The sequence below is a fragment of the Dermochelys coriacea genome, chromosome 10 (assembly GCF_009764565.3).
Source record: "Dermochelys coriacea isolate rDerCor1 chromosome 10, rDerCor1.pri.v4, whole genome shotgun sequence".
NCBI classification, from domain to species: Eukaryota; Metazoa; Chordata; order Testudines; family Dermochelyidae; genus Dermochelys; species Dermochelys coriacea.
Genome location: NC_050077.1, coordinates 85,774,411 through 85,788,415, shown reverse-complemented (window position 1 = coordinate 85,788,415; position 14,005 = coordinate 85,774,411). Strand labels below are relative to the sequence as shown.

General features: G+C 48.8%; 1 protein-coding gene across 1 annotated transcript; it reads left to right on the top strand.

Moving 5' to 3' along the window:
* Window positions 1–80: 80 nt before the first annotated feature.
* Window positions 81–13,789, top strand: PDIA3 (protein disulfide isomerase family A member 3). The gene is made up of 13 exons (XM_038418976.2): window positions 81–351; window positions 2,714–2,792; window positions 4,235–4,352; window positions 5,569–5,676; window positions 7,255–7,384; window positions 8,050–8,166; window positions 8,773–8,898; window positions 9,743–9,925; window positions 10,528–10,636; window positions 10,868–10,996; window positions 12,214–12,293; window positions 12,934–12,991; window positions 13,367–13,789. The coding sequence occupies exons 1-13, from the start codon at window positions 203–205 to the stop codon at window positions 13,481–13,483; spliced, it is 1,503 nt and encodes a 500-aa protein (XP_038274904.1). The 5' UTR covers window positions 81–202; the 3' UTR covers window positions 13,484–13,789.
* Window positions 13,790–14,005: the final 216 nt, after the last annotated feature.

Here is a 14,005-nt window from a genome sequence, read left to right as displayed (position 1 = left end):
GCGGGGGAGGCGGCGCTGAGGTCCCCAAGCCCCGCCCACGCTTCGTGACGCGCTACTCGGGTGCCAATGGGGAGCTGCCACACTATAGATCCGGTGCGGGGGCGGGACTTCCGGCCCTGCAGCGGCCGCTCGAGTGGAGTCCGGCCGCCGCCGCGGAGGGAGCGAAGCAGGAAGCGCCGGGAGCGACTCGCTGCTGCCCGCCATGGCTCTAGCTGGGTCGCTGCTGCTGCTCCTGGCCCTCGGCCCCTGGGCGGGCCGCGCCTCCGACGTGCTGGAGCTTGGGGACTCGGACTTCGAGAGCGGCCTGGCCGAGCGCCCGGGGCTGGCGCTGGTGGAGTTCTACGCGCCCTGGTGAGCGGGGCCGGGCCTGGGCCTGTCGCCCCTACGCCGGGGCCGCGGTTCCCGGTGCTCTGCGCCTTTGGCGGGAGCCCCGCTGGCCTCGCACGTGGGCGAGCGTCCGGCTGGAGCCCGCAACTCGTGGTGGCCTAAGTGCGCTGGGAGGGGTGACGCCGCTGCCCGGGGGCGCCAGGACCGGCAGACCAGCGCCGAGGGCCCTATTCTGTGCTGTAGCCTCAGGGCAGCAAACTGCCTCGTGTAGACGAGCCCCAGTATCTCCGCCTCTCTGTGGGGAAACGGATCTTCCTGGCTGCGAAGCTGGGTGTGGCATAGCAGCCTCGCCTCCTTTAGGTTTCAGAGTAGCAGCCGTGTTAGTCCTTGTCTCCTCCTTTAGCCCCCCTTGCTGAACGCCCTGTGGCGGGCTGCCGCTTTTTGGCATTCAGACCTCCCGCCTGGTTGTCTTTTAGTCCCCCCCCCCCCTTGTGGGAATCCAGCAAAAATGAATGTCCAGTGTGCAGCCCTTGATTCTGGGCCCAGTGGCGAGTCCATCCTTCTTTCTGGGCATCTTTATTCCTTTCTCAAGGGCTTCATGCTTTGAAGTGGCTGGTGGGGGACCCCCAGGCCTTCCCTCTACACTGGGCTCCAGCACAGGGACCCTAGGAGAGGCAATCAAGGTTTACTCTGGCAGACTCTTTGCTGCTTGTTGCCTTGTCTTTTTCCAAAATACAAAACAACAGTAAGTGGTAAGTTCAGTGTACTCGCAACTTACTTTAAACAGGGTGTTTGCAGTATATGATGGTAGACTATTTCCAACTTAATATGATAAAACACTGGGTTCTGTGATATCAAAACAATTTTTAGTTGGAAATTGGACACCTTAAGATAAGGGTCTGTGTTCTCTAGCTTAAGATAAGGGACTGTGTTCTGCATTTCTAGGAAGTACTAACTGCTTGCTTTACTTATGGACTTGACACAATTTTCTAATTGAACTGCCTGGTATAGAATGAGAACTATAACTTCCATCATGCATTAGGTTGCAGGAAGATGAGTAGGATCTCTGCTGTGGTGTCTGCTTTTAATTGGTTAGAAAATGGGTTTTTGTTTGCAAGTCATTGGTGAAATAGGAGTGGTCCCATTTTGATGCATCATCTTATACTTCTGAATTAGTATCCAGCTTCAAAAATATGCAGGACTTCCTAAAACATCCCCTCCACTCTATGGAATAGTGAATAAGTCAGCAACTCACTGAGTACATTAGTTTGGCTAGACAAATGTATTAACACCTTGTTTGTGACAAATGGAACAGCAAATCTTGGTCACTTACACAGATCCTTTTGAATTAAGGAGGAAATACTAATTTATGGACAAGCTTTCATTAGTTAAATTGCTTGAGGGAGGCAGAGCAAAAGAAATTTAGGATTTCTAGGAACTTTGGAACTGGATGTCTTGGATATAGTCCCCTTCATTTTGTGCTACTAGATTTTTGCAATATCTATCTCGCTACATGTTGCCAGAGGATGGAAAGCTACAGTGTGTGGTGGATAATGCTATTGGCACCAGAAGATGTTTGACTAATGTTGCCATTTTGTTTGTTTGGGTTACTGATTAGCTGGGATGATTAAAATAGTGGTTTATTTTTACGTTAAGATCTATAAGGAGTTACTCAACTTTCAGGATTATTAAAATGAATTTAACTTACCTGCTGCTGAAAAAACTTCGGATCTTTGTAAAGTAGACAGCAGGTCACTGGGTGACAAAGCCGCATAGTTGTGTTTCAGGCATGTATTAAGCATGAAATTATATCATGGTTCCGTGGTTAGTGTGAGAATTAAGTTATGGAATCTTCAGGTATTTTTACATTTACCTTAAGTCTTGTTCCTGTGTATCTTCTACTGCAATGGATAGAAAATCAGGAGATGGCAAGTTCATTCACAGTAGGTAAATATGTTGACTGGATGATTCATGAATATTAGGTTTCAGACTTAATTCCACTCATCTCAGTGGGCAGGAGTTAAATCACAGTGCTTAGTGTTAATGTTTGTTGGGCATCTGTAGGAGACAATAGTGCACTGGCATGTATTCTAGCAAATAGAGTAAAGTCTCTGGGAAGATCAGCACTTTTTCTTCCCACCCTGGTCAAGTAGGGGAACTCCAAAATGTTGGGAAGGAATGTCAGTGTGACTTATCCCATCTCTTTCCCTCAGCCCTTGTCTGAGCTCCGAGTTGAAAATCTTTCCAGTTAGCCTCTTTGTTTCTATGAAGGCTGTTTGGGTTGGTTGTGTGTGATGGTGTGGAGATCCTTGGTAAATGGAAACATGGCATCTATCCAATTGCAGGGAGGCTTTTCCTTGTAATCGAACTGTCATTTCCCCTTCAGGTGTGGGCACTGCAAACGACTAGCCCCGGAGTACGAGGCTGCTGCTACCAGACTGAAAGGAATTGTCTCTCTAGTAAAGGTATGGACCTAGCCTGAGTTCATGGTTCTGTGACAAGTTACCTGCTCTGACTGGGCTGGAATCATCTTTGTCTTATTGGGATCCGGGAAGTGGGCGGGCAGCAGATTTTTACACTTACAGTCCACTTACTAAAAGTTTGTGTTTGGGGCTGTACCCTGACTAGTGCATCCAGTATTTCCATGGCGATTTAGTGTAAGATTTAATTTCCTGTGTTTCATAAATGTGAGGGGGTGGGTTTCTGTTCTGCTCCATTTTGAGGGAATAGTCTACAGAGCTCCGAGTCCTCCTGCCCTAGACCTTAAGCAGAGTTCCTCCACTGGAGGCAGTATTGTGCAAGTAGTGTGCTGTCTACCTCTGGAGCGCTAGGCATTCCTTGCTGGTAAGAGGATTGGTCTATTCCTGTACAGGGCAAGCTAGAGAACCCGTCCCTTTACTGCTGCAATGAAATACCCTTTTTTGTACACTAGTACTCAGGGCTTGGAAAAAACAAAGGACATGTATCTGCAGGTGTTATATGCAGTAAATGACTCTCAAACCCTGGGTTTAGGGGATTTTGAGACCTAATGCACTTGCATCTCCTGCCTCTCCCTCTGCAGTGTGCAGAACACTAGAAAAGAGTCTGTATCCCTGCATGCAAACAAACTCCTTCCTCATTAAGTCGTGATGGAGAAGCTCTCCTAGGCCATACTCAGCTCACTACAGGGTGCCAATGTAGGGATGTGCCTTGCAGCACTGCCTTGAGGCAGAGGGCTGCTATAAATGGAAGCTTTCTTGTGAGGAGGTCAAGAAGTACGGGAACCCTATCGCTGTTTGACTTGTACAACTCCACTAAGCCAGTGCCTCATTGCAATCTCTTCATACCATCCAGTCCCAGTTTACTCTTATCAGTCCCTCTTGGCATGGGAAGCGTTCTTCTGTTTCAGCCATCTCTAGGCACTGTTACATTAGGTGATGAAAGGAATTTTAGAGTTATCAGTGGAGTCTCTCACATTGCATCTGGTGCACTTTAGTCTCTCCTGTAGTGTCCCAGCATGTACTTCCCTAGCCTTGTTAGCCAGGTTAAGTCTTCAGATCTCCCAAAGTCCATGTCCCAGCCACCCTGTGGGTGCACTAGATCTGGCCTATAAGCTGCCATGGGCACGGATAGTCTGCTCCATATTTTTAGAGCACTGATTGCATGTTCCGCGAATAAAGGAATACAGGGTGCTAGTTGAAGCTTGCTTTTGTTCCTGTAACTTTCTGCCAGAAGTCCCCTCCCTGTGGATAGACACTTTGCCTTTTAATGCCCTGTTGAGGTTGCATTTCTCTGCTTCATAGAATTATGTGGTGGGACCTCTATGGGGAAGGTGCCTTGTGCTGCTTCTGATTTTTGCAGCAGAGGAGTTTGTGCTGCGTGCTAGCACTGCATGAATGTGTTAAGGAGCAGTATTTCTCTTCTTCAGGTTGACTGTACAGCAAACTCAAACACCTGTAACAAATATGGAGTCAGCGGCTATCCCACCCTGAAGGTTTTCAGGGATGGTGAAGAGGCAGGTGCCTATGATGGGCCCAGGACAGCAGGTAAGGATCCTGGCATGGTGCTGCAGCACTTTCCCATCTGGATTGAATTTGACTTGTTGCCATGGAGATGGGAGCGTCCTGGCTGCATGGCAGTATTAGCCTCAACTTACTTGTCTGCCTGGTGGTGGGAGGGATGGGAGTAGAAGCCCTGGATACTTGAGTGTATAATTGGTTCCTGGTAAAGATGAGGCACTGCAAGTCTGCCTTGTCCACAACATCTGATCAGCAGTGGGAGAGATCCAGTGGCCAAAAGACACGGAAAGGAGAGAATATTGTTGCATGTTGAGTGTACCAGATTGCTGAATGTATCTGCCTATCTCTGAAATTCTACTGAAGTGTAGCTGTTGCCCAGGGCTCGTTGCTTAGTGCAGTGATCTCAGCCAGTGGTATGCAGAGGTCTTCCAGGAGGTATATCAACTCACCTAGATATTTGCCTAGTTTTATAACAAGTTACATAAAAAGCACTAGCAAAATCAGTAGAAACTAAAATTTTCTGAAGACTATACCTGTTTATACTGCTCTATGTACCATACACTGAAATGCAAGTGCAATATTTCTATTCCAATTGATTTATTTTGTAATTGTAGGGTAAAAATGAGTCAGCAATTTTTCAGTAAGTGTGCTGTGACATTTTTCTGTATTTAGGTTTGATTTTTTTAAGCAAGGTGAAACTTGGGGTACACAAGACAAATCAGACTCCTGAAAGGGGTATAATAGTCTGGAAAGGTTGAGAGCCACTGGTTTAGTGCTCCAAGGTCAGGTTTCAGAGTAGACACAAAGACACTCTGTTTATGTAACACCTTGCGATGAGCATTGTGCACTGGTCTCTTGAAACTTGCAAGTCTCTTGACTCCTTATGTTACTGCACTAGTAGCTAGGGGGAGGAAGGCTTTACATTTGCATGGTAAACTTTGCAATTCTTGAGGAAAAATTGGGGGTGAATCGGTCCTGCTGGGATGTTGATGCTCTGGAAATCCTCTGTGGATCTCTTCCAGCTCAACATGCTTCCATGGAAGTTCCATTGTGGGGCTGGGATGCATACGTGTTTGTATTGCAGTAGTGCTTAGAGACTTGGCTGGGGTCCCATTTAGCTAAGTCTTGAACAGGCATATGGTGCAGAAACAATCCCTCTCCTAAAAGCATAGAATCGGTCTCCTAGAACTCCATAAAACCATCACTCTAACACGGCTGTATGCTTCTCTTCCTTCTTCCTCAGATGGGATTGTCAGTCACCTCAAGAAACAGGCAGGACCTGCCTCAGTGGCTCTCCACTCAGTGGCAGATTTTGAAAAATTCATCAGTGATAAAGATGCTTCTGTGGTGGGTGAGTAGTACAAGCCAACACAGCCTTTAAACTACATTGGATACTTTGTCCTGGGGGAAGTCCGTCTTTCAAGTCCTCTGAGCACCTACAAAGCATGTTGCTACTGCTCTCAGAAACTTGTAAATAGCTGGAGATCTCTCCTTGAACTTACGCATCCAGTCCCCATCCCACTCCTTCTCTCCCATCTCTCCTTGCTTGCTGGAATCTGATTGCCTTGGGCTCTTGGAGCCAAACATGAACATCAAGGATTATATCAAGATGCCTCTAGAGTATCCTGATTTCAAGTCATGATCTGACGATGGCATATGGATGATATCAAAACATCCTTCCCCATCACTCATGCAGATCCACTGACACCCACTCTAACTGGGTAAGTATCTTAGACCAGTATTTCTCAACCTTTGTGATACCAGGGAATGGCTTGTTGCCTTGATAAACTGTGTCAGGGTCCCAGGATGTGATCCACGGAACGGTTGTTGAGAGAGCCTGCCTTAGACAGTGGTGTCCAAAAAATATCTGGATGAGTCACCAGTATAGCCAGTGAAATAGCCTCAGAACTGCTGGTGCTGGGCTATTAAGGTTAACAAGGCAAGCAGCCCGCTTAGCTGAGAATAATGCCTTGTGAACAGTTCTGGATGATACATCACAAGGCTTTGCTTTTTCTTTCGGGATAAGGTTAGTGCTAGAGCACTGGATAGGCACCTACAGATGTATTTAAAATGTGAAGAAATAGCCAGGTCTCTCCAAGGACCCTGTTCTGACTTCATCCTCTGGGGGCAATATACTGTACCCAGCCATACCTGACACATGCAGGGATGGCTGTCACATAAGCCTTGTAGCGCTCAACAGTCTTGCCACATTAGCCTGACTCAGGTCATCGCGACAGCAGCTCTGCTAATCCTAGGAACATTTCAAATGGGAGCTTGAAGGAGACCAGAACTCAGTGGAAAAACTGCCCTCTGACTCCTTTGGTGTAATGCTATAGGGCAGGGGTTCTCAAACTTTGTGGCACTGCAACCCTCTTCTGACAACAAAAATTACTACATGACCTGGGATGGGGACCGAAGCCCGAGTCCCACCACCCACCCAAGGCTGTGGGGCTCCAGACTTCAGCCCTGAGCCCCAATAAGTCTAAGCCAGCCCTGGTGACCTGATTAAAATGGGGTCGTAACCCATTTTGGGATCCCGACCCACAGTTTGAGAACCACTGCTATAGGGCACTGCCTCTGTCCAGGTCCCAGCTGCCCAGCATGCAGCTCCATCTCTGGCTGCAAGTGGCAAACTTGGTGTCCAGAGGGCTGCAGTCTTCTGGGCTGGGGATTGAGCCGGATGTACTCCCAAAGAAAGTTGCTTGGCTCCTGCTGGGGCAGAAAGAAGGAAGGAAATGCTGGTGTATTTCTAAAGGAACACAGGAAAATTGAACCTTGCTAAACAGAAGGAGTTGAGCTGGGTAGAGAAGAGCCCATTCGGAAGTGATGGATTCTCAGGCAGAGTAAATACAGAAGAGTTGAGTCAAACCGTGAAACGGCATGTGTTGAGGCAGAGATTCTGTAGGGTCCCCGTGTCTCTCTGTTGCAGGCTTCTTCAAAGATGCATTTGGTGATGCTTATTCAGAGTTCATGAAAGCAGCCAGCAACCTAAGAGAGAGCTACCGCTTTGCTCATACCAGTGAGGAGGAGCTGATACAGAAGTATGAGGCAGATGGAGAGTAAGTGGCTCAGTGTACATGTGGTTCTTGTTGGGGCAGCAGGGACAACCTCAAAGACCCCTCTCGGACAGCTGTGCTTTGGAAAGTGAATTCCTTTCATAGCTTCCCATGTGGGCCAAGACCACATGAGGTTAATCTTTCTAAAATCAGTACTGTTGGGTCCAGCTGGAAATCCCTTCAGACCAGCCTGCCTACGTCTTGCTGTTGGGCACTTGAGACCCTTGAGCCATAAACTACAGTGAGTGGGTCATGGTTCTTGTGGAGGGGCAGGGGAGAGAAGCTGACCTATAAACACTTCTAAAGTCTCCCTGGCCTGCTGGGCTAGTGTATGCGTGTCAAACTCCTGCCTCACATGGAAAGCACTGTACCAGGAGGACATAAATTGGCTTTTCAAGCCTGGCTGTTTGTTCCCTTATTGCCCTCCTGTTCTTCCCTTGTCACCACGGGGTGGGGATTGTTTACTTGTTAATTGCCAGAAATTTTGCTACTTGTTCTGGCTAGTAGCATAAGGCTTGGCCAGGTGGCTGAGGTACAAGTAGCTTTGTTCAGGACCTGGATGATCCCACTGTGTACTTGGAAAGGTGTTTACCAGTCTACTTGCCCACTTATCCCCATACTGCTAGTTCCTTCAACTGTTTCATGTTGTGCTCTCCACCTCTGTCTAGGGGTGTTATCTTATTCCGTCCTCAACGCCTGGCAAATAAATTCGAGGACAGCACTTTGAGGTACACAGAGGACAAAATCACCAGCGGCAAGATCAAGAAGTTTCTCCAGGAGAACATGTGAGTGACGTCTCACTTCCATCTCAGGGCTAGGGTGGGTGATAGAGTTCAGCTAAATTCCCTAGACTGTGAGCAGTCTGGCTTCAGCCCTATTGGCTGGGCATGGCTAGTAGCACTGCCTCTGGGTTACTAAATTCTAGCTGATCTTAGGGGTTCTTCTCTTCTAATGGAACACAGAATAGTTGGCTTGTGGGCACTTAGTGCACTGCATGTCCATCATTCATTCTCAAGAATGAGATTTCTCTGTGGGCTTTTCCTCTGCACTAACCATGGCTGCTGGGCACTTGATCTAGCATTCCAATAACCTGGTTTGCCCATTTGATTTTAGGTCAGTTTTTTTCACAAATAAAAGAAAGTCCCTAATTTCATCAAAACCTGTGTGTAACTGTATGTCCAGCTACAGTAGCAGAACTCCACAAACTGGCCTGATGCATGAATGAGCTATTTGAAGAAAATACTTTTCAAATAGGCCTGCTGTATATCGGCAATTTTATGGATTCTGATCTTGGATGAGAATGAGACTGTGCTAGGACAAGGTTATTTCTGGGTGGGGAGGAAGGGCTCAGATGGTGAGATGCAGGTTGCTAACTACTACTTTGTTGATAGTTTTGGCATCTGTCCACATATGACAGAAGATAACAAAGACTTGATCCAAGGGAAGGACTTGCTGGTGGCTTATTATGACGTGGACTATGAGAAGAATGCCAAGGGCTCCAACTATTGGCGCAACAGGTAAGCAGAGGAAGGTAGATCCTAATCCAGTCTTCCTCCTTTCTGCAGTGCACTGTTTTGGTGGATTCCTGTGGTTTATCTGGCAGAACGCTGTCTCCAGTGTGCAAACTCGGAAATCATTTCTGGGACTATAGTAAATTCTCCCTTCACTTGGCTCTGTCTACAGGGTATGTTGTCACTACAAGTAGAGAGGCATTGCAGGCCACCATCCTGTTCTTTGAAATGTTGCTTCTGATTCTGGAAAACTGACTCTCCCAGCTTATGCTTCTGTAGCAAGCAGTTGGTGTTTCCATAGGTTGCAGGCAGCCAGCTAACATGCCTGGAGCATTAATTCAGCATCAGGTGTAGACAGTGCATTTGGCATGCTTATCAGGAGCTCTGATTCCTTTATCTGTCCATACCAAAGTTGCTTGACTGAGGCCCAGAACAACTAATCTTGCTGAGGAGGCTTATGCTCAATTCCATTTTTTGTACTCCACCTTACTGGGACTTGATTCCCTATGCAGTGCTGCAGCCACAGGAGACCTGGTTGATCAGAGCTGACTGAGGGTTTATGGGGTATTCAGTGCAAAATGTAGACTTGTTGAAGCTATGCATTGGGAGATCCCTAAGTTACATCCAGTTTAGTAGCATGTTCTTTCCTGTTTCTCCAACTGCATTTTCATGTTACTTCTCTTTGCAGAACCTCCTAACCAGCAGATCCCCCCACTAATTCATGTTTCTAGCTGTTCTCCGTTTCAGCTTGAAAGAGGTGGTTCTCTTCCTCTCCCCAAGTGCTCTATTCTCTTGGAGAAACTGTTTAATGTTCGTAAGCGTAACAGCACGTTTCCTCTGCTTTACTCAGAGTGATGATGGTGGCACAGAAGTTCCTGGATGCTGGACACAAGCTCTACTTTGCTGTTGCTAGTAGAAAAACCTTTGGCCATGAGCTTTCAGAGTTTGGCCTGGACAGCAGCACAGGGGAGGTTCCTGTCGTTGCCATCAGAACTGCCAAGGGAGAGAAATACGTCATGCAGGAGGAATTCTCGTAAGTCCTGGGCGTGGTGCCCCCTCCTGGTCCAGTCACAGGCAAAGCCTTTCAGATAATTGCTACCCATCTGGGCTCATTGGGAGGACACCTGAGCTGGATGTATGGGGCAGAGGAGTAGCTGTGCCTGTAGGCCAAGCCTGTCACTTGGTAGTTACACACTATGGAAGGATTGCATTAGGAGCTGCAAGCTCTAAGGTTTGAGGGTTTAATTCCAGGATACCTAAAAAGTAGAGACCGGGGTAGAAAATAACATGAGACTGAACAGCAGAAAGAGAGAATACCTAAAATAAAGGGCATGGGAGACGTGCTTCAGCCTATCTCCTGGGTGGGAGGAGCGTGGGCGGCAGGAAGCCTGACTTACCAGGGTGAACATGTGCATCAGGCAGACTTTCCCAAAATCCTGGAGGTGGCCACGTGGCTCTTGTGCCCTGGGTCATCTGGGGGAGTTAGAGCCCTGGGTTAACACTGAGGATCTGAGTGGTTTTCTTCAGTGTGCTGCTGTCTGTGGGTAGAATAAAACTCCCTCGGGATTTGTAGAGTGCACTTGCTAGTTTTGTGTGCCAGATGGCTCTGAAATGTCACCTGTATTTGATTTGTAGCCGGGATGGGAAAGCTCTGGAGAGATTCTTGCAGGATTACTTTGATGGTAACCTGAAGAAATACCTGAAATCTGAGCCCATCCCCGAGAACAATGATGGCCCTGTGAAGGTAAGTGCAGCTGAGACGTGCCGTTCAGCCAAAGGCTGTATGTGGCTGTTGCCTCTCTTCAGCTAGAACACTGCATGTTGAACTGACAGAAGTGTTCTGTGCAGGCTTCAAGGAGCACTGCCTGCAGTTTGCTGCATGAGGATCAGACTTCTCAGGTCAGAGCCTGGAGAGTGAGCATGTGGTTATTAACATGCAGAAGTGCTGCTAATCTGGAGAATTTGATCTTTCCAGGTGGTGGTTGCTGAAAACTTTGATGACCTTGTTAATGCAGAGGACAAAGACGTCCTGATTGAGTTCTATGCCCCATGGTGTGGCCACTGCAAGAACCTGGAGCCCAAGTACAAGGAACTTGGAGAGAAGGTAGGCTGGGAGCTCTTGCCTGTCAGCTTTGAATGCAGCAGGCATCCCCCAAAACTGCAGTGTCCCAGGGCCGTGCTCAGCTGACCAAGCCATAAGGTGGCATGAATGTGCCTAAGGGGCTTCCTCTGACTGCTCTCTAAACTGGCACTGGTCAGTAAGCAGCTGGCTACTTCTGCCCTCTAGTTACATTTGAGGTTGGGCAGCACTGGGAGCCTCTCCTTTGGCTCTGGCCAGGGCACACCAGTATTCCCTGGTCAGTGGCTGCATGTCTTTCCAGGTTACTGTCCTCTGTCCAAACATTGCTGAGAGCTGGTCCCCAGGGAATCCTTCCTAGAGAGATGCCTGCCTGAGGGAAGAGTTGGCTGTGTTTGGCTCAGGTCTGGTCCCTTGGCTCCTGTAGTCCTCAGTTCTTAGTTCTCTGGGACAGGGCGAAGGCGCATGGGGACAAGCATAGGCAGCAACCAGTTTAATCAAAGCACTAGAAGTGACAGGGTGGTGTAATGATGCTCCCATTCTGTAATATGGTAACATCCTGTTTTAAATAGAAAAATCTGAGGAATCTATTCCTGTATAATGTCACTTTAAACAGAAGTTTCCTGTTGTAAGGATTTTATTTCTGATATTTATATGGCAGGGGTTTGTGAACTTGTTATAAATTGTTAGAGGCAGCAACTCCCCCTGCTCACCCAGGAAGCCTTGGCCTTCTCTCCTACAGGCAATGAGTAAGGGTGTACGTTGGAAGGATAGCCTCCTAAAGGAGACCTGAGTCAGAGTTGTGAAACCTGGTTCCCAGACCCACAGGGGTACTCTTTGGAGAGGGCCTGAATGTTGTACCTGCCTATGTGTATCTAGTGCTAGCCTGGATATCAGACAGCAAGCTTGTGCCTTCCTTACTGCCCATACCAGCCTGAACTGGCACTGCCCAGTCTCTCACCAGGACAAAGCTTGGACTCACTAGATTATATGTATTACCATAGCACCTAGGGGCCTTTGTGCTAGGCGCTGTACAAATGAATGCTGCCGTCTGAGATCCTGCCCCAGCCTCCCCCGGCTGTTCTGACAGACATCTAGCCAAGAGCCCCCGTGGCTTCCCTGTCTCCCCTTGGCCTTGGAACACACATTCCTGGTCTAGTGGAACATGGGGGGGGTCAGCATCTTCCCCCAGTGTCCACAATACACCTAGTGATCTGTTCAATAATGTGCTGTCCTACCAACAGCTCAGCAAAGACCCCAACATTGTCATAGCCAAGATGGATGCTACAGCCAATGATGTGCCTTCTCCATATGAAGTTCGAGGGTAAGAACTTCAGCTTACTGCCTCTAGCCAGTGACTGTGCTACAGAAGGGCTAGGGAATCTCTGGGTTTTTTTGCAGGTGGAGAGACTGGCTCTGATGGCAGCTGGAGGCTGATGTGCTTGTTGTTGTAGTCACCGGGAACTTGCTTGTCTTGCTTCTGAGCAGCTGTCAGCAGAAATTCAGACTTGGAGTAACTCAAACAAAAGCATCTGCCCTTGCTCCTGTGCAAGGTGTAGTGTATCCCAGCCATACCTGCACACAACTTGCTGAATGTCTCTGGCCCTTCCTTCTACTTCTGAGACTGTTCTGGAGGATGAAGAACTGCACTGGGCACCTGTCTTTCTGCAAACCTGAATCCAGGTGCTCAGTCAGCTCTGCTCCCAGGGCCAAACAGAAGGCGTTCATATCTCCTGCTGGGGCATGGCTTGCTATTGCTCTGGGCTTCCTCTGGCTGATGGTGCCTTGAACTGCTTGTCCCTTGACTTGCATGGCGATAGACACCATGCAACAGTGATTCTCCCCCTTCTGTGGATCCAGGCAAACCTGGTGTCCTGCGCGGTGAGTGCTAGACTCGCTCCTGAGGGGTTGGGACCTGAAGAATGCAAAACACAGTGGAGCTGACATGTCTCTTCTCTCTCCAGCTTCCCCACTCTCTATTTTGCTCCAGCTGGTAACAAGCAGAATCCAAAGAAATATGAGGTGAGTGTCTGCTTCCTGCCCTGGGAGCTCTGTATGCAGGTTTCCTCCTTGCTGCTATAGCTGTGGGCAGCACACATCCAGCTGCATCCCTGCAGCTGAAGAGTGCAGTGGGGCTGCGCAGGCCCCCAGGAACGCTGCCCTGCACATTGAGGGATGTCTGCACTGTAGCTGCACCTCTAGGACACGTTGGTGCATCCTACGGGAGAGCCTTAAAGGACTCTCAGGAAAATGGTCTGGGGAAGTTTAGTCTCTCTTGAGGCAGTGAACATTCCCCATTTTGGGCCAACAGGTGCAGATATTCCCAAGACCACAGGGAGTGTCAGAGCCAGGATCCTAGTGCTCAGCCCTGGCCTCATGCTTTTGTACTGTTTGCAGGGGGGCCGGGAGGTGAGCGACTTCATTAGCTACTTGAAGAGGGAGGCGACCAGCCCCCCTGTGCTGCTGGAGGAGGAAAAGCCCAAGAAAAGGAAGAAGGCCCAGGAGGATCTGTAAAGCACCCAACTTACCAGTGTGTCAGAGGAGGAATTGTGTGGGCATTGGGGAAGCCCTGGGTGTCCTGGGGCCAGCTGTGGGGAGTGAAGAAACCGTGCCCAATGCAATGTGGGCTGAAGGGACCCAACTGCTGTACCTAGTTGTGTTTAATTTCCTGCCGTCTCTTTGCTGCATTCTTATGGGGCTGCCCCAGACTTGGGTGGTGATTGGGGGGTGGGGAAGGGGGATGGGGCAGGGGGAGACGTGTTTTCTAATTTTTTTGTACATTTGGAGAAGTGAGGCAATAAAATGGACCCCTTTAAACCACACATCTGTGCCCAGTGCTGCAACTGGCTGCTGCTGAGAGCCCTGTGTAAGTGGCCCCAGCATCCATGCACTGGCTAGGAGATCATGGCTTATGGCATGCTGCCCTGCTCCCAGCTGAAAGCTTTGCCTGGCTCTTTCCTGACAGCTGTGGGAATGCATAGGGAACAAATCCCACCTGACCTTGTGCTCCATCCTGTGGTCCATGAGGTCCAGTAC

Coding starts and splice junctions, on each gene's coding strand:
- PDIA3 (XM_038418976.2), top strand. CDS start 203: ATGGCTCTAGCTGGGTCGCTGCTGCTGCTCCTGGCCCTCGGCCCCTGG. Junction 352..2,713: donor GTGGAGTTCTACGCGCCCTG/GTGAGCGGGGCC, acceptor TTTCCCCTTCAG/GTGTGGGCACTGCAAACGAC. Junction 9,926..10,527: donor GTCATGCAGGAGGAATTCTC/GTAAGTCCTGGG, acceptor TTTGATTTGTAG/CCGGGATGGGAAAGCTCTGG.